The sequence below is a fragment of the Diorhabda sublineata genome, chromosome 1, assembly GCF_026230105.1.
Source record: "Diorhabda sublineata isolate icDioSubl1.1 chromosome 1, icDioSubl1.1, whole genome shotgun sequence".
Taxonomy (NCBI): Eukaryota; Metazoa; Arthropoda; class Insecta; order Coleoptera; family Chrysomelidae; genus Diorhabda; species Diorhabda sublineata.
The window spans coordinates 3,986,221-4,008,191 of record NC_079474.1 but is presented as its reverse complement, the minus strand read 5'-3'; the positions used below and the strand labels follow the sequence as shown (position 1 = coordinate 4,008,191).

The following is a 21,971-nucleotide window of genomic DNA, read 5'->3' as shown; positions in this document are numbered from 1 at the left end:
CCATGACTTTTTTCTTTGGATTGTTGTGGGGACGTGTAATAATTGTCGGTCGTTACACAATATCCCATACCTAGTAGAGAGTCTGCTAACGACATAGCATAGGCATGTCTTGAGATATTATATTTCTATATTAACCGTGACCTATACGGAGCTGTAATGTCACGGAGGTGTGCATTAAGCGGTTTCTATGTAACCCCTTTTTGTTTTTATTATTTCGGTGTACAATTTTGACATTTTCTGTAACAATGTAGACAAATAATCATCGTCTATTTGGTGCAAGATATTCCAAAGATGTCTGACACTATTTACTAACTTCCCTGTTCAATTTGTCCCACAACAACTCAGTCGGTCAGCGTTCCTGCCACTGTGACGACCAAATCACTACTTTCAGTACATTGTTCCTTTCCAAGTTTTACAAATACACTTTGTACAGCTTCAAGAGATCGTTGTCATATGGGAACATGAATTGTCTGCCGATCAGAACGTATTATATTTTTTATAGCCTTGTTTCGTCTAATTTTCCAGTTTCCAGTCGCCGAACCTCCGCCGGGTTTTGTAGTCGGAATTACCCATGGATCCAACATACGTTTCTCCTTTGAGCTGCGCACAAACACTTTTATCTTAGATCCAAATGACTCAAACTTTGCCTATTGCATAAAACTCTTCACGCGAACAATTTTCATGTTCTTTGGCTCCTTTTTAGTTTATTTTATTACCTCAAAAAATGTTTCTTTACGTCCACCCTTTCAAAAAGGTCTTCTCTCAATCTCCCTTTTAATGTAGAAGCTACTCAAAGATCACTAGATTCATTGATCTGCTATTTTTGGTCCGTGAGTGGTCAATCACGTTCACTGATCAATACAATACGTTTATCTTCAGCGATTGTGGCTGTTTTCTATCACAAAATCTCCTCGTGGATGCGTATTTTTCGCGTTGTAGTCCACGATAGGTGAAGGTATTTTTAATTCGGCGAAAATGGCACGGGCTTGCGATTAATGTACGAATTTCAACTTAATTTTGCGAGAACGAAACCAATTCGTATACTGCCACTATTATTTTTGGTCAATAAGACACCGTTTCGATCTTCGTTTGAATATAAAATAGAAATTTGTTAAAAGTGTATTTCTCTCAATCTCCCTTTTAATGTAGAAGCTACTCAAAGATCACTAGATTCATTGATCTGCTATTTTTGGTCCGTGAGTGGTCAATCACGTTCACTGATCAATACAATACGTTTATCTTCAGCGATTGTGGCTGTTTTCTATCACAAAATCTCCTCGTGGATGCGTATTTTTCGCGTTGTAGTCCACGGTAGGTGAAGGTATTTTTAATTCGGTGAAAATGGCACGGACTTGCGATTAATGTACGAATTTCAACTTAATTTTGCGAGAACGAAACCAATTCGTATACTGCCACTATTATTTTTGGTCAATAAGACACCGTTTCGATCTAGAAATTTGTTAAAAGTGTATTATTTTGAAATTTAATGAAGTAGGTAAAAACTTTTGACAAATAGTATAAATATAAACGCAACGCGTGTATTTTCGAAAATCTGGGGCAGAAATTTCGCTTCTTCTGAATTAGGTATTTTTTCACCATAAAACTTCTCGCTTTTTTTTTAAATTCCAGCAATTATTACTATGGTTGGAATGTGCTTGCGTTTTCCCGAAGAATTTATTGTCGATCATCCTTTTGTTATAATTTTACAACACCGCAACACCGAAACGAACCAAAACAATATCCTTTTCAAAGGAAGAATAATTCACGAATTGGGGAATGAAATTAACTAATATTATACGTTTTATTAAAATTTTCAACTAAAAAAACAATATTTTGTATTAATTTTCATATTAATAACATGCTTTCAGCTGTTTCGATGGTTTACCTTTGTGCTTTCATCGAAACTTCCGATCCTGAAAAATTTGTTGTCGACAGACCATTTATGGTACTTCTAACCACTGCCGATGAAAAAACTCGTTACGTGTTGTTTGCAGGAAAAATAACAAATCCAGTGAACCTCGATTATTGATATCAGCAATTTGTTATTAAAATACGAGGTGACGCCACTAAATAACGTGACACGCGCTGTCAAACGTTTTATTCTTATTCATTTCAATATACACCCTCTACAGTATTCTCTACACGAGTTTACACGTATCTACATCAGATCTACCAATTCTCGACTTCCGTGGGGTCATCAATTTTCTCTGCTGCTTACCTTCTTACCATTGGTTTAGAGTAAACGTTCAACTTTCCTCTTCTTCGCTTCAGGATAGTGCCACGAACTTTGCTCCTTTTTTGTTCGATTCTAGCGTCGAATGGAGCCGAAGGACCAATTCCTTAAAACCCACTCTACAATTTAATAGTCATGGAATAATGGTGTAGATTTTCCCGCTGGAATTAAGTTTCCTGCGAGAAGATAATTCCAGCGGGAAAATCTTCATAACCACGGTGGGTTTTAAGGAATTAGTCCTTCGTCCCCATCCGACGCTAGAACCGAAGAAAAAGGAGCAAAGTTTCCTGCGAGATTTATTGGTGGGAAAGTTTAGTATAAAGCAGGTAAGTCAAGTCATTAGGTTTTAAATTACCCTCAGTCTCTGAAGACGTTTAATTTGGTTATCGACAGTATGAATATCACCAACTGTTCCAGAAATTCCAACATAGTTAAATGCTAAATCCACTAGAGATCCTTCTGATCCTCAGATTGACAGGATCTCTAATAGGTGGTTCCTCTTCTTTCTTTCTCCAGCTGGATTTTCGGTTTTGTATGCCTGGCGTAATCCTTTCTGGTGTAGACTATCAGCTGGATAGTGGGTTGGATCCTCCACTCTTGAAATGTGTTCAGTCAGTCTCCTCCAAGAATTTTTCCTCCCTCAGTAGATCTGCTGGGTCCTGATGTACCAATTGACATTCGCTGCTTGCCTCAAGCTGATATTTCGCAGCTTCTTTCGAATAACTCTTAGCCTTGTATCCCCGCGTTTACATATATAAAGTATGAGGATAAGGAAGGTCCTGATTAGATGGAATTTGGTTCTCATGATACAACTGATTTTACTGAATGTTATGTTGTTTAGTAGTCAACCTCGTATATTTGGAGAAAAATTTTAAATATATTTATGATTATTAACATTAATTATATTATACCTAACGAAATAATAGAAAATAAAAAGTTGGAAATTCCAATTGCGTGTCTGTTTGTTCACCTTATATACAAAATTTTTCAGGGTAGATATTGAGTTAATAAGTTCCAAATTTTTTAAAAAAGCAGATTAAAATGAGTACCGAAAAGTCGATAATGCCGTCGTTAAGTATTGGCAATACTGTTCGTCGAATTCTTCTTCTTCTTAGCTTATAAAGTAAATTACTGAGTCATTGATGCTCAGTCTGTGCGTCGCCTTTGGGAAATCATAAACTAGCTTATGTAAACCCTCCAAAAGTATAGTTTTCCTTTATGCAATAATGCGCGAATCTTCCTCCAAGTCTTCTGTAGATTCGTCGTCTTCTATTGGCACCATACAGGCACACGGAGCTCCATTGTTCGTCAGTTCAATTAACGTTGTCTTTGGGAAATCATAAACGGGCTGCTCGATGAGCTGGAGTTAATTTGAGGCCAATGGCTGGCTGTTTTGACTTAAGGTTAGATGCATTAAGTCTTTTTTTTGACTGTCCAGCTACTCCTCATGTTTCTCAGAGGTCTCAATGGATTTGAACACCAGTGACAATGAATCGGTCATCTGTCTCGGGTGTGTACTTTCTTCATTTGGAACCGCGTTTTTGATTAAAGTTACTAGCCTCTTGGAAACGACGGTAAACTCTGGAAACACCAGTGCACTCACCACTTTTCGCTGACTTAGCCTTGTCGAAATAGGGTGAAGGCTTCAGCAGCTTTATCATTGTGTCCATTTTCGAGTAGAATTCTTGTTTTTTTGGTAGGGAAGATGTGTATTAGTTGATTTTTGGTGATCAACTGTTAGTGGTGGGTCAGATGATAACTTTTTATAAGGCTCAATTATCCCCAATTAGCACCACTGTAAATAAGTAGTAAACTTGTAGTACTGCGAGAGCAAGAAACATTACAATATTTTGAAGCTAATACCAGAAACTTTTAATGAGAAATGTACAATTTCTTGGTCGCCTGAGTTTGATTCTATAAAACCCTGGACAAACATATCAAAATCGTTCTAACCTCACATTTTTTCTGAACGTTTAAAAACGTATACATAAACAATCAAAGCAGTTTCTTTATATCATAATAACTTCACACTGTTGCAATGCTTTTGCTTTTCATATGTACTAATAAGACGTGCCATGTATCTTCAAGGTTAATATGTCTATTATTTTCAGTCGTCAGAGTGGCTCTTAAATGTTCCTTAACCTTCAAACCTCCTGCTGAAAAATTCATTGCGGAGCATCCCTTCGTTATAATCCTTGTAAGAAGAAATCCAGGGAATGAACAAAACCATATTCTTTTCACAGGAAGAATTCGTGATCCCAAACATTAAGAAGCTTCTTTCTATAATCTAGTAGACTAAAATCAGGTGATCTTGTTGACTATTCTTTATATTTTCCTTTCCCTTTAAGTAAATCGATTATGCTTAATCCTGCATGCCTTATTAAAAACTCAATCCTCTTTTAGTTTTATATCTTTAAATTCGTGTTTATTATACTAGGTGTGTCTAAAAAGTGTATTAGAGAAGAAACAAAACAAATAAATTAACTTTATTATGCCCGTTTTTGAATCTATCGTAGAACGGTTGCCACACGTTCTTGGGCAGCCGACACATACACAAAACGTGCCTCTTGTAAAATTCCCATTATTTAACACTTCCACACTGTATATACTGATTTTTCTAAAACAATTTCTGTTTAATTAAAACTAATTAAAATTTTATTTTGTACAAAATGTAAATTGTTTGTTCTGCCTTAAATTTGACATTTGCGAAAAACAGGAATACGGCTGAGAACAAATCAAGAGAAAATAAGTAGATTTAATGATCTGGGTAAAAAGGAGCTTAGAACTCGATATATTATTTGAAAATAATCAAAACGAAACTATTGACATGTTATATCACCTTTTTCGACTGGTTTTTGTCATGAATGTTCCTCAGAACTTCAAAATGTTTAAATTTCAGTGCAACTAATGCTATACTAGTTTATTTGTATTATTAAGAAAAATGGTACAAAATCAGATAACATATTGGTAATTTTCAGATATTACAATAATGTTTGACTGTTTGTCTCCAGAAGAAGAATTCAAAGTTGATAGTCCGTTCATGATAATCCTTAATAGAAGAAACCCAGAAAATCAACAAAACTATATTCTATTTAAAGGAAAAATTCATAATACTAATTATTAATTTTTTTTCGAACACGAAATTTCTATTTTACAGCCAGGCCGTCCCTGTGTTTAATCATACTTCATAACCTTTTTCCTAGTCTAAGATAATAACAATATTCATAACCTAAAAATTTTAATTATTATTTCTTAAGGGTGCTGCGGAGTTGTGAAAAAAGTTATTACGTTTTTTTTCCAAATTTTAAGTTGAATTAAAGGCGATATCTGGGTAACTAATTTTTTTTTCGACCTACAACAATGTCCAAATCGAAAACAATAATAGCAAAAACGCGGACTGTTTAATTTAATAAATCAATTCACCTCGAATAACTAAGAACTTTCATATTTACTTATTGCGTTGATTTTTGGTTAGTGAAATTTATATTTTAAATAAATAATACAACATAAGCAACAATCAGTAGTCCATCTTTGGATGCCGAGAACGTTACCGCATTTCTTCGCGCAGGTAGCCATTCCGGAGGAGAATTATTCTTTTATGCTATACGTATGGTATACAAATTATATTTATGCCTATAATCTGTATGTGCTTTATTTTGAAAATATGTAATATAATAATAAAAAAAATTGGGTTATTTTTCATATGAACCTTTTCCTATAACAAAAGAATTATGAAGAATGACAGTCAACAAAACTACTTTATTTTCTATAGATTATTAAAACTTCTGATATCTCAGGTCTCATTCTAAAAAAATCGTTATTACATTGTCATAAATCGACTCAAATATATTTTTTCCACTTTGTATATGTGTGAAGAACGGCTCTGTCGACTCCAGTAGATAAAAAACTTTTTTTTATTAATCGTGAATGTAGTAGAAACCAATCGAAGTGCATCTGTCTGTGATATAAGTGGATGTGGAGTTGAAAATGTCAGTTTATTGGTAAGTAGAAAGTATATTTATAATTTTCAATCAATTTCAGTTTAAGAATAAAATATATTGTATAAAACTAATTTGAACAAAAAGCTACTTTTTTATAGCATCTAGATTCTAGAGAATTAATATTTGACAAATAAAAGTTAGAGCGAAGAAAAAAATTAATATTCAAGTGTTTGCAAACAAACAAAACAGTTTTTTTTCTAATTTATGGCCAATTATAATTAAATCAAATGATACAATATTAAAATTTATAGATACAAATTTATTTAGACATAACCTAAAATTTTCGAACATTATTTAGTATTAAACTTATACAATCTGATACAATTCCATGATGTTATTGTATACATTGTTAAAGTAGTTGATTCATTGATTTTGAGTATTCAAACAATCTTTTTCATCAGGAGAAAAAAGTTGAAGCTTTTTTTTAACTTGAACAAAAAATTCAGATAATTTTTTATGTAAATAACTTTTGGTTGATAAATTAAATCAAGTGAAGGGTTTTTTTTTCAATTTTTAATGTAATTAGAAGATAAGAGATAGTAAATGTAACTCAATACTATGTGTACATTTCAAATATTATTATTTATCTTGTAAAATAAACATGAGATCCCGAAAATAAACCATTAAAAATTCAACATTACTAAACTAATACAAACAGTACATTTTTTTCTATATGAACGTTTATTTTTAAAAAAAACACGTTTTGTCAAATGGCAACGTTAGGTAAAATAAGTACAGAAATCCAAAAATTTTAATAAAAATAAAAACTTTGCTTTCCCTTTGAAAATAAGGGTTGCATTCCTACAGTCCTACATTGCACTTTTACACATTGTCCTCATTATAGAAGAGCATCCTTCTCCTGCATATATTTTCTATATTTTATTAGGTCTCCCGGGAAATTTAGGGAAAGTTCCATACCTGGTTAAATATATTTGCACCAATTCCTAAACTAACCATTTTTTCGAACGAATACTCACTCTGTTTCGATTGATATTCTCGCCCATCAAATTGGTACCCCTCATGACTTTATTCAGCTTTTGAGTATCTTTCTATTATCAAGGACAAGAAGACTGACTGAAGATTATTTATCAATCATCTCAAAACTAAACTTAATTGTCGGATAGATCACTTAAAGACACCGAATAAAAATTGGGTCTTTGATAGTTTTAAGTGGGGGTACTATCCAAAAGACATATCTGAGCAACGGGTCCTCACTAACTTAATTATGAACTAAATGAACCCAGATTTTTATTTAAACTTAAATTTCTCTGTCTAACGATTCTTATAAATGAACCCCCGAGATTCTGAATGTAGTTTCTATTATTGCAATTTAAATAAACTTTTTTTGAGCAAGCACAGAGAGCTGGAAATAGTTTCCGAAACCATTTCTAATAATACTTCTCACATATATTTGATATGCAAACTTAATTCAATACATTCCTTGTATATATTTGATAATATTTTTTTTATTGAAGAAATGATTAGGTGATTCTCCTTTTTTTATTATCAAATTTTCATTTGGTTATAAATGAAACACAGACAGTGGAAAACACTCTGTTCAAACGCATTTTTATTCTCGAGGAAGTCTATGTACAAATCAATCATAAAATATTGTAAAAGTTTCATAAAAAACATTTTCACAATATTTATTAATACAACATATTTTCTGACTAGACTGCAGTAACTCAAAATATTTTAGTTCTTATTAATAGCTTAAAAAAAGTACAATATATCTAGAAAAATTTTATTCTAAATCGTAATGAGCTACTGCCTGTCTCTATACATAACAAATCAAAAGATAATTTAACATCATTTGATAATCCTGTAGAGTCAGTAGTAGAATATCTTCAAATATTAGTAATTTTAAGTATTAACTTAATTTTTAAAAATTACAAACAAAACTTGCTGGATAATTTTTTATTGGTTCTTGGTAATATTGGTTGGTCAATGTAATGAAATTTTCATATATGAAATTTACAGAAATTTAAATACAGTACCTAAATTATATAGATTTATATAGAATAAATATGACAAAAACAAAAACGTGAAAAAATTCTAATAAAAATAAAAGTGAATAGGATAAAGAAGCGTATAAAACTATCAGAAAGAAATTAAAAAATAAAAAATAGAAACAATTCGTGAGAAGAATTAGCAAATTACCATAAACACAATAACAGAGATTTTTGGAACAAAATCATTGCGATTGGAGTAGGAAAAAGAAAGGAAATAAAAATAATAAGCATATAAAAATAGACACGAGAGATATTGGATGAATTTTTTAAATAAGGGATAAATTGGAAGATAAAGGTGGATTATACTACAATAGAAAGACAAGACTCATTGTATGGTAAAATTTCTATAGGATTCATCAACACCCAGCCTACTTTTAACGCAAGAGGATATTGTGGGCAAGTGCATGTAATTGCTAGTATAGACTAGGATGCAAAATAATAGCAACATTTGCAAACACTGTTGAGAAAAGTATCACATGGTATCGAAGAGATTTGTTGCTTGTAACCTTGTGGTCCAAATGGAAAATATCGCTCAATTTGCACGACAAACATCTACTGAACATTATCTGAATTATGCAACTCAAATTTCGGGTACAATACATGAGACTAGTTAATGAGTCTCAGTAGCTCAAACGGCAAATTATCCCCATGGATAGTTCCTTGTTTCTAAATACAACTTCTTCTTTTTTCTTTCCTCAGCATTTCCACCAATAATGATGAATGCAGCACAATCTCCCGCATAAACTATTTCCTCTACTTTTCGAAACAACACTGATCTTGATTTGAACCGATAATTATGACACATGCACCAGCAGGAAGTCTCCTCCATTTTTTGAACATCACTGATCTTGGTGTAAATGTCTAACTAACATTGTTGATAATATGTTAAAAAATATTTTTGTATTCTGGTCTGTACTAGCCTGAAGGAGTGTGTCGTTGGTACTACAGTTTAGTCGACTATTTATTAGAGGCTGGGAATGTTATTAAAGTGAATATTTTTTTTTTTTCGAAACAACTGTGTTTTTTATGAACTGTGATTTCAGTGTGGGTTCTACGCAGGCACAAATTACACTGTTTTGAAAAATGACGTTAATAGAAGGATTCGGCAAATTAAAAGGACAAGAACGGATTCAGAATAGATTTGCTTGAGGATTTTGGAATGAGAAAAGTTTGTAAATTATTTCCTGTTATTTTCTTGTAAAATAACGTTCGTTATCGATGGCAGTTATTAAAAATATGTCACTAAAGTTTAAAATATAAAGTGGGAAGTGCGTTTGAAAATATCAATTTGTGAAAACTAAACTATTTTATATTGAAAAATTTAAAAAAAAATTATCCAGATTTTCTTAAAAATTCCTCTATTTCAATCTCACATTCTAATAAAAAAAATCAACCAATTTGAAAGAAAAACTTATAATTTTATATAAAACTTATTTGCTGGGAATTTAAATTTAAAAAAAATTAAATACTCTGGGGGATGAAAATGAGTATCATTCATACTACTACCCTACCAGAAGATAACAAATTTTTCACCAATAACAAGAAATAAATGACGATACCATTTTAATTAAAAACACAGATAGACCCGGGAAGAATCGGAAAAACGAAAATATTAGCTAAAATAACATGAATAAAAAGTATCCAAATATAAAATATATAGTACATAAATACATTAATTGAATTATACAATAATGCGCAGAAACTGCCGATCATACAAAAAAATTACCAACCATTTTGATATCAAAATATAACAAAAGATTATTTATCGAAAAAAAAATGTATATATTAAGTTTTTAGTGATTTCCAAACCAATCATTCCAAGTTAGTAGTTTTTTCAGTTAACGATGAAATGAAAAAGGGCATTTAGGAATTTGTGAAAATTAATTTCTCAAATAGAAAAAAAATAGTAATTCGAATATTAATTTTATTTAATTCCAACAAAGTTTCATATTTATAGTGGGAGGCTGAAGGAGCATTGAGTACATAGGTCTCAGATAGGCTCGTCGTGCCTCATTGGACGATACCACTTTGAAAAAGTTTCACATTAACATCTGTTAAAATTCCACAGCTAATTTTCGAATGAACATTAATCCATTTAGTCCAATTTCATTAAAACAATTTTAAATTATGATAAAAAAGTAAATTTCCTTAAATAGTCTAGAGAACTGTTAGTAGTTTATTACTTGACTGATTGTGAATGCTGTGATTTTCTAATTGACAAATGCAATGTTCAATCATCTGTAGAAATTATACTAATTAATTACCACTCAGTAAGAAATAATAAAACGGCAAATTAGAACTAACAATAATATTTTAAAACGACCCTGTACGTCAAAGTTTTGTTTCACAAACATGTTTGTCAAATAATGTGAATGTCTCACATGAATTTTGATGTCAAATAAGAATTTAGTTATCACCATAAATCCATGGGAAATACAAGACATTTTTTAAAAATAATCTCTTTAAATGGTGAATGTTGATGTTTTCTGTATTTGGTACCGATAGAACTGTTTGTATCTCGGTTAGTTCTTAGCAAGGAGAAAACCGAAATATGGGAAAGTTCTAGAAATTTATTTAATCTATTGGTTTGGTGATGCCTTTTTTTTCAAGAAAACATGAAGACAAAATTGATCCTGTAAGTATTTTTCAAAACAAACTCTATAGTATGAGGTATAATAGTCAATTTGTATCATATCTGCCAATATCTACGAATTCCATTATCGATTCCTTCAAAATCTACTCATAAATTGCATGAACGAAGTTCTGTCATTGGTCTCATTTGAAATTCTATTGTTGACAGAAAATATTTAGCTTCTGTTACATTGAGTCAACAGTGTGCACTTACCTTTATATTTATTCAAATCTTGTACAAACCCCATAAAAGTTGTGTAAACTTTTGTAAATATTTGATTAACTGAAAATATAAAGATTGGACCCACATTTCAGCAGCAGATTTTGTCACTCCTCATGTGGCAGGTTCAGTAGCGAAGAAATTATTTAAAAGTCTCAAATGCCACTTGTGTTAATTAATGCAAATTCATTAATATATTCTAGGGAACATAAAAAAATGTTTTATATGCGCCTTCAACAAAATTCTGTGATATTTTTAAAAGTTTTTCTGATAAAATTTTCGGAAGATCGCACCAGTTAATCAATTCGTTAAGCATAAAGAAACAAATATTTCGTTTGGAGGATTAGACAGACATTTCCTCAATATTTTAATAAATAATAATAATAAATCCTTTTTATTTTGCTCTTCTAGTGTAAAAATCCTGTTTCCTAATTACCTTATTTACGTTGGGCTTCTCGTGAGACCAAATAAGACATTAAATTAGAATAAGGTGCTTTATTATAATCTTAGCAATTAATTACTTTCAATTTTTACTGATAGAGAGCCATGCTGTCGATTTGGTAGAATTACAAAGGTATTGTGTTTTTTGAACCACTTCCAAGGAACCAAACGATTAATTTTGATGTTTACAGTCAACAATTTATGAAACTGGAAGAAGCAATCAAAGAAAAACTCGTGGGAAACTATTGGAGCTTGGCTGGGAAGTGATGTCACATCCCCCATACAGGCCTGATCTGGCACAATCAGATTACCATTTATTTCGAAGTTTGAGAATTCTTTGAATGGTCAAACTTTCACAAATGACGATGACCTTCAATCGCACCCGGTTTATTTTTTTGCTGATAAGGACCAAAATTTTATGAGCGCGGAATCATAAAGTTAAAAGAACTATTGCAAAATGGAAAATATATAATTGATTAAAAACTATTCTTTGTTTTATTTTATACTACAAAACCGAAATTACTTTGTCGCCAACCCAATATAATTTGGTAAAATACTAAATATGGTTCGGGTAATTAAGAAAAAAAAAACGTTGGGTACTTTCTATTATGAATTAAAATATTTTTTTCTAAATTTGTAACATTTTGGATATTTCACTTTCCAATTCCAATTTTCAAATTGAAATATCTACAATGATTGATGGAATTCTTTAGTTAAATGTATGAAAAATTATATCATTTTTCTCATTTTCCAAATAAAATATTCAACTTCGGATGATACCAATTATAATTTAATAATCGTATCATCCGTATGTTTTGAAATTTTTTTAACCTCACCCAATCGGCAATAACTGCGATTATAAACACTAGTAGAGTAAAAAAAACTGCCGCGTTTTACCGAACCCGTTATCCATCTTTTTCTCGGCATTTCTCTCGATTTCCTCTTGAAAATATTTTCACGGGCGTTCACAGAGTCTATGCTTAAATTTAAAATTTTTTTTGTCCTTTTAACATTTAAATTTTTTTTCAATATTCGGAGGGCACTTTTTCTTAACATTTCCCGCACTTACTTTCAACTTACAACTGTTTTTTTAATAGTATATAATTAAATATATGTATAATATATATATGTATAGTATAAACAATTGTATAAATTTTTTTATAAGAGTTTTTACTTTAGACTCACTCACTGAGTTTCTCTTAATTAGTTATTTATTTATTTATACTCATTAATTTATTATTGTCTTTATACAGTTGTATGCTGCAATCACCAGCACTTTAGTTTCTATTTACACAATCACTAAAATCCCTCCCTAATCTTCCGTATAGGGATCAGATCCTGACGATTCGTCGTCGTCATCATTTTCTTTCAACTGGCAAAAGAAAGACGTCAGCTGCTTCAGGGCCACTCCTGCAAACAAAAACAGTCTTCCATCAAAGTACAAAATATGAAAGATAATAAATAATAAATAAAAATAAGAGTTTAGATCCTATGAAGGGTTTGTCTGTCCCTACTAGAGCGAGTCTGTCGGTTATTGTATTTCTCTCTTCACTCCCCATGTGTGATGATTGATATCATGATTGCCGTGTACATACACAGTAGGATCTTTGGGTGTAATTTATTGGAAGTTTTTACAAGGATGACAAATTATGGAAGATTAGGAAAAGCTTGAGAGATTTGATTCTGCCTATGACGAAAATATGAAATTAAATTCAAAGTTAAACTACGAATATCAACAATTCGTTTATATGCAAAATTTCATTTAACAAAATATAATCTTACCTTTGCCTTCTTGTTCTGCAGGATCCTGACTTTGTTCCCAAGCTATGAAGCTTTCTTGGGAAAATGTGCCTAGCTCATACAGTTTATCGCAAATTTGAAGCAGAAGTCCTATAATAAGAAAAATATGTCAATTATCTATTTAATTTAAAAAAATATATAGTTGCTTACCTCGGGGATGCTCCATCTTATGGATAAGCGCTTGGAGTGCGTAAAGGCATTCTAGTTCAAATCCAGGCTTATTATCAACATATTTCAATAATAAATGATTGTGCTGGTCTATTTTGTCAGGTATAAATTTGTTGTTTTTATTGATAGCGTCTTCAAAAAACGCAGTCGCCAACGCTCTTATGAATTTGTTTTCTTTAGCGCCCTTTTCTCCTAAGTTCGCCTGCAAAAAATGCTTGTCAGGAATTGTTATTTTCATGTTTAGTTTTGGAATAAAATTTAGTTCAGCTGTTATATTTTACTTATTTTCATTAAATCAAACTTACCATTACCCAATCGTGAATTTCATCTATATTTCTACCAGTTGCCAAGAACTGTGATAATTTTGTTTTTATTTCCTCGAACGATAATTGGTTGTGATCAACCTGTACTGTACCACCACCTAATAAGAATTCCAATTGCTGAAATAAAATTTTAGGATTAATAAAATAACTGCTTTGTCACATGTTCAGATCATTTTTAATAAGCAATATTTTCGTTTTTGCTCTCCTAAAAAATTTTATTCTGTTATTTAATGACTTGATAATGCAGTTCCATTTTTTAATCATATTGATTAAAAAAATAGGACTGCATTAACGAACATATATTGATAAAGACTTAAAGAAAAGTCGAAACGTCAAAATTTATCTTTCTTTTAAAAACTATTAAAAAAAACTAAAGATTCTTCTTTTAATCTATTTGAGTGCATCTCGAAAGAATAACATCGAAAACGAAACTACTCTAAAAACTGTCTTGTACAACTCACATTGTCCCTAATGAAAGATTCTATACTCGAGTTATCCATAAAGTCACTCAGTTGTAGGTTGGACGCCTGCCATTGATTATGAAGAAAATGCGATCCTTTATTGCTAATAACTAATTTAAATAGCGGCGCCAACAACAGATCCGCTTTTCCTTGTTTAATGAGCACATCAAAAGTTTTGTGTAGCCTCTTTAGAGGTACGGCGTCCTCTATAATTGAATCAACTGAAATGATAAAATCATAATAATGTAAAGCCCGCCTGATAAGTGAAGAAATTTAGTGGACTTACCCAACATTTCAGCTACATAATCCCAAAATTTTGGAATATCAATCGTGAGATCGTCAGCTAGTGATAATATGTCCGCCAATCCTGAGCAGTAAACATCTAAAGGTATCTTACCCTGAACAACTAATTTAGCGAAAAGTTCTCCAGCCTTTAATCTCATTTGTTGCGACTTTTCTAATACATGTAAATAACTATCGGTAACCATAGTTCGGAAGTACCACACCGGCACGCAACTACTTATATCCATAAAATATTCATTCAAACTGGAATTTCCACTAACATATTCATCCAAACTGTTGATCATCCGCCTCGAATACTGTTCTTCTGTAAAAGCGGTAGCGGGGGTCGCTTGTGGAGTGGTCGTTGCCGTCGACTGTTGCGGTTGAGATCGGGAAACTGCCGCTTGTGGAGGTAACGAAACAGGAGCAGGAGTTCCTCGTTGTGAAGATGATGCAGAACTATCGTTCGAACGATGTTGCGAACCAGAACGTGAACCGCTCCGACTATCGTATTTATAATTACCGCGTTCGAGGCTTGTACCTTTCGAAATATAAATTTCCTTTTGTCCTTGACGAGAACCTGAGACAAAATGCACTAAATTAATTCACTGCAATATTTAATATACTATAAACTTACTGGTACGTCGATCGCCATCTATATTTTCTAATGCAGCATATATATTGACTTGATTTGAAGGTGTTTTTACATTGGTACCGGCACCCATATGCCACTTGTTGTACATAATAGCAGCACCAAGTGGTTCATCAGCCGTAGGCTGAAACATAACAATTATTACTAATTTTGTTGTATTGTAATTGTAATATTGTATCATGAAAGTGTATGCAGAAGACTCAAAATTTTATTTATATGAAAAGACTTATTCAATTCTTATTTACAAAAAAAGTTTGGAAGACAGAATAAACATTTTTGTCAAATAATTTACATCAGGAGTTTCCAAACTACCGGCCCGCGATAGCTTAAGACTAATGTCATCAATCTGGCCAGCGAGAGCCAATGTTTTACTTCAGTTATTATTGCTATGTTAAGTTGAATGAAAGAGAATGAAAACAAAATGATAGTTACTCAGTTTTTTACTTTTCTCTGTAATGGAATAATGAGCCTAAATTGTGAATTCAGATCCTTGGAATTCAAAATGACTAATTAAAAATAACTCACCGCAGTTCTCGCTCCCCTCAATAAATCACTCTTAATACAGAAAGAGTTGTTTTTCCCCCTGTTAGGCATTGTCCAACCATCATCAGCTGTAACATTTCTAGATCTACCTCCCTTCGAACCTCCTGGTCCTCCCGAATTTCCCATGCCACCTCTGTCGTCTTTTCTAGATGGCAACGGAGCTGAATTCATCATTTGGATATTTAATTGTTCTTGTTCGGCTTCTTTTTGGATTTGATCGATTTTCTTTGGATTTAAATCTTGTCTTCTGGGTACCCATTTTGAGGCACGAAGATCTATCACATCCTGAAATAGGAAATTTATATCTGTGTCCCTGATGGTTTAAAAAAAGTTGTTATTGTATTCGGAGTTTCTTTAGAAGACGTCGTTGAAAATTCGACTTCTATTGCATCTCAGAAATATTATGTACTTCCCAAACACACCATTAATAAAAATTATTTTTTATTAAGGTACTTGGAGGAAGATAATGATGGTATAAATATGAAAAATCTTACCTGTAACATAAATCTAATTCTACTACTGATCTTGTTAGTTGAATCCTTTTTATTCGCAATATTCTTCATCTGTGTAAATATTGAATCAAGAGAAATAGATTGGTTGGCGTCTAACTCTTTACCTATTGTTGTCAATAATTTACACAGGCACTCGTAACTCTCTTCGTCTTTGTTTTCTAATAAATTTTCCAAACATCTCATCATTATTTTTACAGTGAGCATGTTCTGTTTAAATAATTCCCCTAAAAAGAAGGAAAAAATCACATGAATAACTAAGACTCAGAAAATTACGAATAAAAAAAACATACCTATAAATCTAATATTGCCAACTGATTTCATCCTCAGTCTTCTATCGTACTCTTCCAAATCAAAAGCTAGATCTTTTTTCTTTTCGGGATCCGTACATTCTTCTATTTCTTTTATTTTACTATTTCGTATACTTTCATCTAGAGATTGTTTTTCAAATTCTACTTGACATCTAGTAATAAGAAGTTTTCGGAAATTGACGTATTCTTGTTTATCGCCTGTGTGTACCGGCACCTAAAAATAGTTTAACAATTTTAAGGAAGAAATCAAACTTGACAAAATTGTTTTGGAACTGCCATAAAAAAATCAGTTACAAAAAGTGACCACATTTTTATTCAGTCCACTACTTTCTTAAAAGCATCATGTCATTTTTGTTTTCATTCATAAATCGAATTTAAGTTAAAGTGAAACAGGCTTCAGTGAATTCATGGTGAGAGTTACTGAATTCGAATTAAACTAAAAATCTATCCTCTCTCACTGGTATCTATATATGATAATTCAGGACACAAAAATAAAAAAAGGCTCTGATCCATATATATTTCCATGTATTTGACCAGCTGGATCCATTTATGGAGTCAGAATTGCTCCATCACATTCAATTTTTTTTAAATCACATGAATTAGATTTATTTTGAATAGCTGAATTCGAATCTACTCTTGATGTAGCAAAAACAGAGTTTTTAATTGCCGTTTCCAATCGGCAGTATTTACAGGATGTCGAAATTGCTACTATAGATCAGCTAGCGCGAAGCCCGGACTTAAATAATCCTATCAAAGTAATGGCATACATTCGAACAAGATCAAGTAAATAAACTCATTCGATCTATTGAAAAATGATTGGATTAATTGTTTAATTTCATAAAAAATATTATTTTGATCTACAATTGTTTAATTTCAAAAAAAAATTATTTTGACGTATTCAAGCTTTACTATTAATTATAACCCTTTTTCGTTGTTTAAGATTCCGTTTCGTTTAGAATATTTTCTTTACTATAAACAAACAGACTAATGGTTTCTGAATGCTAAAATCTGAAAAACAATGGAAGCAGATTTTTTGTTTGAGTCGTTTTTTTTGCTCACTAGTATACATATGTGCTATAAATATCTGTGCATTGAAAATACAGCAAAAATTCAAAATAATTTCTCGATTAATGATAAAAAGGACGAAACTTACTTGCAGAAGGGCTAATTGTCCACACATGCTGGCGTACGCAACGGAAAAATTCGGCTCATCGACGGCCTTTTCGAAAACTAAATCTATAACACCTTGCAAACGTTCGGTCGTATCAATAGAAAGGTTTTTAATTTGTTGTAATAAGGTTTCGAATTTTTGAGGAGTTAATTTGTTGAGTATTCCTCTTACTTTCCTAAAATTTGATCAAACGTTAATTTTACACCTTTCTTCCATTATATCTTTTTTTTATTGGAATTATTTGTTCCCTCAGCTCTCATAATCTTGCGCACACAGGGCCACACAATTTCACTACAGAAATACAACCATGTAAGATTGTACTGGCTACCACCGTCAGCAGTAAAATCACCCCCTAGCGATTTAGTTCACATCATTGGAAACACTTTAAGGATAGATTTTAGATGGAAATTATAACCGAAACCAACCTGTACAATTCTTCGGTTTTCTTATCATCTTCTGTCTGGAATTCTCCCTTGCTAAACCTGGCAGGTCGCCAAGCGTTCTCAGATTCATGCAATTTAACCTCTTCTCTTACAGAAATGGAAACTTTCATTGGAGGTTTTACCAAACTTCCACCCTTGTTACCTTTACCCCTATCCATTTTACTACCGCTTAATCTATTGGTCAACGTCTGAAAACAAAAATATAACAATTAGGAAAAAATAATAACCTAAAATGTCATTATCGACAATTTGAATGCTATTCAGTCCCACTATCAAAGCCTACATAGAAGATTTAGGTAACAAGTTCCAAAACTGTCATCATTATGAAATTCTTTCAAAATTGTATAAATAATAATAATAATAATAATAAAACCATATACTTACTCCTTTTTGAGAACTATTTCTGCCATAGTTATTAAATGAAGGATTGAAATCAGTTCTACCTCCACCCATTGATAGTCTGCCATCACTCAATCGCTAAAAACAAAAATCCACCTTACTAATTTGAACTTTTTTTAGTAATTTAAGAAATATTTGTGGCCCCTAGCAAAGTGAACACATAATTCAAATTATTTGTCTCAAAAATTACTACATGAACAAAGTAGAAAAGGACCTATATACAGCATGTATTTCCTCCTTAGACAATTACAGGTTGAAATCATCCAGGCACACTTCTGATTTCATTATAAATGAGTCCTATAATAGCTCATGTAAATTACATCCCAAAGAATCTATTGAAAATTGAGGAAAGGGCTGGGGGGTCAGAGCAAACCATATCATTGCCTGAATGTCGATTTTGAATGAAAAGGTGAGAAAGGTATGAGTGGTGGTTCTAATATGTCAACAATGTACTTGCAAGACTACCTGTCTCAATAACCGCCTTATCAGTATGGCCCCTCATACTAATGCTACCAAACCCACCAGGAGAGCTTATTTTTTTTTGTATGCCACATTGTACAAACTTTTTACTCGTCTGTCTGTATACTGGGACATTGTCGAATAAGAATAATCTATACTCATCTGAGAAGATTACATTTGACCAATAATTCAAATTATATCCAGCAAATCATTTGAATTGTTGTAGTTAACAGATGTTCAGTTGCAGGGATTTTATGCCTAGATTTAAACTGTCTTCTCCTAAACGTAAGATAAACAATGATCTTTAGTGGGTTTTCATTCTTCTTTTATCCTTTTATTCATTCCACTCTTTCCGATCCATTGCTACTTCATTCATATGCTGTTTTATTTTCCCCCGTCTTCTAGATTTTTCATTATTCAAGTCCACTTTTTTGATTTATCTTTTGCATTCTATTCTATTTTATTAAATGTATCTACTATCGTTTGCATATACTATTTCTTTAGCCAATTATTGTCTCCAGTTTATAGTTCTTCTCTTTTATTATCCTATCCATAACAAGTATAAATAGGAGAAGACTAAGACTATCTCCACATTTTACTCCCATCTTCATCCTGAACTCTGTCGATCATAATTTTTAACAGTGCTGGACAAAATCAATAAATAAAATCAAATAACAAATTACGTGATAATTTTAGAAAATATCAACTACTTACTCCTTTTTCATCTGCCAAAACAGAATCTGGGATGTTATCGGGAATTATCTTACTGGCAGGTAGATCTTTAGCTGCCAGTAGAAAATCTCTATTATATTTTTTCACTCCTGATTGGTTGGCAGGAGACCATTGGCCTAAAAGATAATATTATGTCAATAAATTAGAATTTAAAAAAATGAGAGCACAAAAATTATTGAATAAAGTGTGTCTGCTGGTATAATTATGCCAATTATTGTACTATATTAGATAATAAAGTTCAACAGATTTTCTTTTACAGTAACTGAACGCCTCCTAACTTAATGTACAGTTACAAGGAGCTGGGACTGTGTACGAATCGTTCTATTTATTGTACCTTGTTTCAATAACTATTTTCCAAGTCTTTCAACAATATAAACACTAAGAGGTTTGAGAAAATTCTGGACGAAAGCCACAAAAAGATGTTTTGAATCTAAGCTATGACCAAATATACTAATAAATTTGACTACTATTAAAATAATTCTGATACTCGACAAAAAGTGGCTCATGAACACCAAGTTCACCCCTAGACACCTAAAATGTCAATTTCTTTGGAGTCAGCTATCAAGGCGTTGTCTCTCAAACACTACAACCTACCGATGTTCATTTGAACTACTAGAGAATTTAACTTCTTGTATTTGCTTTTTATATATTGAATATGTACTTACCTTCAGTATAAGGTAATTTAGTTTCTATCCTACTAATCTCACTTGTTTTAGAATTCACATCGTTCTTAGCTTGAACCATTTTTTCATTCGATTGCGATATTGCAGCCCTATCAGTTTCGTCGTTTCCATCTTTCGTACTATTACTATTATAAGGTTTAATATTTTTAGGCTTTTCCCTAACAATATCGGTAATATCAATCTGGAATTAAAAAATAACAAAATTCGAATTATTCGATCGAACTGAATAATGTAAAACTTGTATCTGCATCTATAATTACATCAATTAATAAAACAATTGAGTAACAAAGTTATGCAGAATGTATAATCTTACAGTACTAAACGCCTTCTTAACTTAAAAATACAGTTAAGAGGAGCTGGGACTGTGTTAAAATGAATTTACAAAATATGAATTGAATACTAACCTTATTTTTAAGAGGTTTGGTAACTGTTTCAGGAGGTTTGATTGTCGACTCATTTTTATTGTTCGTTTCAACGTTTACGTTAACGTCTCTAACTAAGGGAGGTTGTGTCGGGATAACATTAACATTGGCATTATTAGTTTGGGGTAAAGTATTGGCATTCAATAAATCTTTTACAGTCTGGTTAGGAATCACGTTAGAGTTCACTTCCTGGAAATTAAAAAGAAAAACGTTTACTAAAATTTTAACAACAATCTTTGGTTTGATGAATTGGAGAACCAAAGATCATATATTCCTGCCATGTGGTTTGTAATAAGATATGTTGTACAATGTTTAATATTTTTTGTATTTAAATTACTAGAAAATAAATGTTTGGACTTCTGTCATGTATTATAGCTATAAACATATAAAAATATAAACAATAATATGAGTTATGATTTTCTTATATTCAGTTTATTGCAACAAACAGATCTGGGTTGTACCTTTAACAAATCTTATGTATTTATACTAGACTGGGCCGAAAATATCAACTATTTTTTTTAAAGTATCTCGAAAATATTATTTGGGGTAACATAAAAAAAAGTTGTGAGAATTTGAGCCCTTAATATTTATAAGAGGTCTATCATTGCAACTTTTGATATTTTTCCAATATTTGTGACTCGTAACTCGTGAACTATCGAGATAAATGAAATTGATTTCAGGTCTTATTTAAGGGAATTTATAGTCTACAAAGACTGAATGATCTTCGGAAAATTGCATTTTTAAGCTATGAAAATGCAAAATAACTTTTTAATTCTAATAAATCAAAATATATATATTAGGATTTTTTTTAAATTTTTTCATATTATTATCAATAAAATGAAAATTGTTATCTATAAAAAGAGAACAGTTTTCAATGGGCCTCAAGAAATTGAATATATAACGAAGAAAACCATTTTCACTTCAACTTTTGAAGTGAATTTAGCTAAAATGTTAAGAAAGTTTTTTGTAGTAAATTAAATTACCTCAAGAATCTTTATTGCAGTTTTTCCAGATACTTATTTTTAAGCTTAGAAACTAAATTTTGAAATCGTACCAATTTTCAAAGCGTAGTTTT

General features: G+C 31.6%; 2 protein-coding genes across 8 annotated transcripts in view; one reads left to right on the top strand and one right to left on the bottom strand.

The window, feature by feature from the left end:
• Positions 1-5,915, top strand: part of LOC130453380 (antichymotrypsin-2-like) — a 52,496-nt gene extending 46,581 nt beyond the window's left edge. The window contains exon 4 of one of the 4 annotated variants that reach the window (XM_056793148.1): positions 5,212-5,915. In XM_056793148.1, the coding sequence (XP_056649126.1) occupies positions 5,212-5,357 (146 nt within the window). In that variant the 3' untranslated portion in view covers positions 5,358-5,915. Of the gene's footprint in view, positions 1-1,629; positions 4,293-4,344 lie in introns of those variants that run through there. The other 3 variants (XM_056793115.1, XM_056793107.1, XM_056793099.1) reach the window with 3 other exon arrangements.
• A 1,871-nt stretch (positions 5,916-7,786) lies between these two features.
• LOC130453344 (eukaryotic translation initiation factor 4 gamma 1-like) overlaps positions 7,787-21,971 on the bottom strand; it is a 54,756-nt gene continuing 40,571 nt past the window's right edge. For all 4 annotated transcript variants that reach the window (XM_056793039.1, XM_056793048.1, XM_056793029.1 and 1 more), the window contains 16 exons: positions 20,879-21,085; positions 20,457-20,655; positions 19,774-19,907; positions 18,586-18,678; positions 18,184-18,389; positions 17,741-17,933; positions 16,570-16,801; positions 16,262-16,503; positions 15,750-16,052; positions 15,210-15,348; positions 14,577-15,152; positions 14,291-14,511; positions 13,812-13,946; positions 13,489-13,708; positions 13,321-13,428; positions 7,787-12,948 (listed from right to left, as the gene is read on the bottom strand). In XM_056793039.1, the coding sequence (XP_056649017.1) occupies positions 12,851-12,948; positions 13,321-13,428; positions 13,489-13,708; positions 13,812-13,946; positions 14,291-14,511; positions 14,577-15,152; positions 15,210-15,348; positions 15,750-16,052; positions 16,262-16,503; positions 16,570-16,801; positions 17,741-17,933; positions 18,184-18,389; positions 18,586-18,678; positions 19,774-19,907; positions 20,457-20,655; positions 20,879-21,085 (3,306 nt within the window). In that variant the 3' untranslated portion in view covers positions 7,787-12,850. The remainder of the gene's footprint in view (positions 12,949-13,320; positions 13,429-13,488; positions 13,709-13,811; positions 13,947-14,290; positions 14,512-14,576; positions 15,153-15,209; positions 15,349-15,749; positions 16,053-16,261; positions 16,504-16,569; positions 16,802-17,740; positions 17,934-18,183; positions 18,390-18,585; positions 18,679-19,773; positions 19,908-20,456; positions 20,656-20,878; positions 21,086-21,971) is intronic.